The following is a 2,954-nucleotide window of genomic DNA, read 5'->3' as shown; positions in this document are numbered from 1 at the left end:
GGAATAAATCCCATCGCTGCATTGAAGGTTTTTTAAAGCTGAAATCTTAACAAAGATGGCTTCCTTCACGCCCCTCTCAAACCACTTGTCTTCTTTGTCCAAAATGTGACCATTCTGGTCCTCCAAAGAATGTCCTTAGACTGAGAACCTTCACCAGTTCTTAACTGGTTCATTAAACGTTAAAATGAGTCTGAGATTTCTGAGCTGCTCCTAAATTTAATGATGATTTTAAAGCAAGTCTGTCCTCAAAAGGTCCAACAATGAATCACCTGATGGTTTCAGTCTACATTCATACTGGTAGAAATGTTAATCCTAACTGGGAATGTTCTTTTTAACTGTAATGGAAAGGTAAATATAATAGACGTGACGATTGATAGAAGCAATCAACACTTATCTCAAACTCCTGCTTCATATCCAAGATGTCCCGGATCATAAAGTCTTTGTTCTACCAGTTTACTTACAGGTCATGAAACTCTACAGGAGGGTTTGTTTTTTGTTCACCCTGGTCAAGGTGAATGTTTATTGCCCTCCATTGTTGCACTATTTAAGCAATAAAAGGTTTGGGAAAATGAAAGGAGTGTTTGTCCAGAAACTGAAACCTACAGCGCGTCCCGTCTGCGGTGGAAACGCCCGCTAACCTGGACCTCTTTGTTCTGGTTGTTCACAGAGGGCATGCTGACCCTGCGGGCCAAGCCCCCCCCTGAAGCTGAGTTCTTGGACAGTCTGCAGAAACTGAAGCTAGCCTTCAACCTGTTGGTGAGATACCAAAGCTCCTAACTGTCCGTCAGCGATCAGCCGCTCTCTGGTCATTAACTCTGCACCACTCTGCCCTCTGCAGGCCAAACTGAAGAAACACATACAGAACCCAACCGCTCCTGAACTGGTTCATTTCCTGTTCGGACCTCTGGAGCTGGTAAGAGCTAGAAATCACAAACACTTTGAGTTTAAACCTGCAAAGGAAAACATCTGTCTGATTGAGCAGAATGTGGGAAATAATCAGAGATCTTAGTGTCAATAAATGCTCAGTTAGAAACCTCTCAAACAAACTGATGGTTCTCTAACATTTGGAACTGCTGAGATCTCCATGAACGGCGTTACTGAGAGTTAGCGTCGTCAGAGAGGGTCAGAAGTCTCCTTAAAAGATGAAGGGGATGTTAGTTGGTTCAAAAAGGCACCGGAGAGGAGCTGAAAATCCAGCCAATCAGATTAATCAGAGTAGAAACTCCCCCTGACTGACAGAAACGCCCCCCAGGCAGAGCGAGGGAGCGTCATTTGTCTAAAAGAGCAGAGCGATGGGGAGGGGGGGCGTGGTTTTTCATTTCAATTAGTGGAAAAAATTGTAGGAGGGGGTATAAAAAAAATCTAATCAACCAAAACTTCAGCGACCCCCATGCAGTATCTCCGTGGACCCCCTAGGGGTCACGGACCCCCTTTTGAAGACCTCCACTGTAAAGCATTTGCCTTTATTGATTTTCCAATAGAGTCTTAATATCTTGCCCTGAGGAAGCCGTCCCACATCATGAGTCCGCCGCTATCGTGCTACACAATGAGGGAGGAGTCATCAGAGTCGGCTTGTTTTTATCTGCTAAGAGCTTTTTGCTTGTCGGCCAAAACATTTGATCTCGGTTTAGATGAGAAACTTTTTTTACATTTCTTTAGTCTTCCCCGTTCTTTAAATGAAACAATAAATGAGATTTCTTAAGGCTTTTAATTAAATAATGTTATTAACTTCATCTGAATCATGAAAAAAAAAAAAAGATGTAGAGAATTTAAAGACGATATTGAGTTTCGCTTCCTCCCAACTAACTGGCTTTTTAACTCTGGCCTTAGGTGCTGCAGACGTGTGGAAGTCCTGAACTTATTCGTTCAGTCATCTCCCCCCACCTTTCCAAGGATGCTGTCAGCTTCCTGCAGGGAATCCTCACCCCCAAAGAGATGTCCATATTTGAGCAGCTTGGTGACGGCTGGACTAAACCCAGGTTGGTCTTTGTGTGCAGATTGTTGAATTAAAGGGTTTCTTTAAACAACCCGTCGTTTCTCATCCTGCAGGGCAGAGTGGCCCAGAGAACAATGCGCTCCTCCTTATTACCCCAAGTTTCGAAATGGATGGGAGCCGCCTGCGGAGCTCTTCCTGACGGCTCCATGGGAAACCGAGGGACCATCCCGACCAGTCGGGTCGCCTGCGAGCCCTGACTACAGGAGGCAGTCAGCTGACGATGTGAGATGTTCTATTTCACATTTTCATTTCTTTATCAAACATATAACTGGATCTTTACATCTTTATGTTTTTATTTCTATTTTTTTTAGTATTATGACACTCTTCCGCCATCCAATGGGATGCCCGGCAACCGTAAATATGCCAGAGTCCTTTACAGTTTCGTTGCAAGGAATCCCAATGAGCTATCAGTGCTGCAGGACGAAGTCTATGAGGTTAAAACTTTAGATCTACAATTTATGCAGCATAGATTTACAGCTCTGAGACGTTTGCTTTTCTTTTATCACCCTATAAATAGATCCTTGTTAAAGAAATCTGTCTTGCAGGTGTTAGAAGATAACAAGCAGTGGTGGAAACTACGAAATCACACCGGCCAGTCCGGCTACGTTCCATTTAACGTCCTGGATGTCGTAAGTGAAGAGGAGCGAGGTGATCCCTACAGCCAGGTAACATAGCGGCTCTGCTTGCTGCAGTCTGTTCTACACATTAAGATCTACTGTAGAGTAGAGCATTCACCAAACAGTTGAATTAATTAAGCTGAGTAGACCTGCATGGCGGCATCCATAGCTGCTCCATCAGCTTATTCTATGGGCCTAGTAGAGAACGCGCTGCAGCTGGATTATGCTACATTCAGAGCGCAGCATCAGGAGCAACAGAAACACGTTTCATTTCTGATGCTTGTACCAGTTTATTTCTGACGCGCGACTGAAGCGTCTTTGCTGCTCTAGCTGCGTGGTGC

General features: G+C 44.3%; 1 protein-coding gene across 3 annotated transcripts in view; it reads left to right on the top strand.

The window, feature by feature from the left end:
* eps8l2 (EPS8-like 2) overlaps positions 1 to 2,954 on the top strand; it is a 36,814-nt gene that overhangs the window by 25,266 nt on the left and 8,594 nt on the right. For all 3 annotated transcript variants that reach the window (XM_015392661.1, XM_015392659.1, XM_015392660.1), the window contains exons 11-16: positions 668 to 756; positions 839 to 913; positions 1,831 to 1,979; positions 2,050 to 2,218; positions 2,308 to 2,430; positions 2,542 to 2,661. In XM_015392661.1, the coding sequence (XP_015248147.1) occupies positions 668 to 756; positions 839 to 913; positions 1,831 to 1,979; positions 2,050 to 2,218; positions 2,308 to 2,430; positions 2,542 to 2,661 (725 nt within the window). The remainder of the gene's footprint in view (positions 1 to 667; positions 757 to 838; positions 914 to 1,830; positions 1,980 to 2,049; positions 2,219 to 2,307; positions 2,431 to 2,541; positions 2,662 to 2,954) is intronic.

Source organism: Cyprinodon variegatus, unplaced genomic scaffold, assembly GCF_000732505.1.
Source record: "Cyprinodon variegatus isolate N-32 unplaced genomic scaffold, C_variegatus-1.0 Scaffold602, whole genome shotgun sequence".
NCBI lineage: Eukaryota > Metazoa > Chordata > Actinopteri > Cyprinodontiformes > Cyprinodontidae > Cyprinodon > Cyprinodon variegatus.
This window is presented reverse-complemented; position numbering and strand designations above follow the sequence as displayed.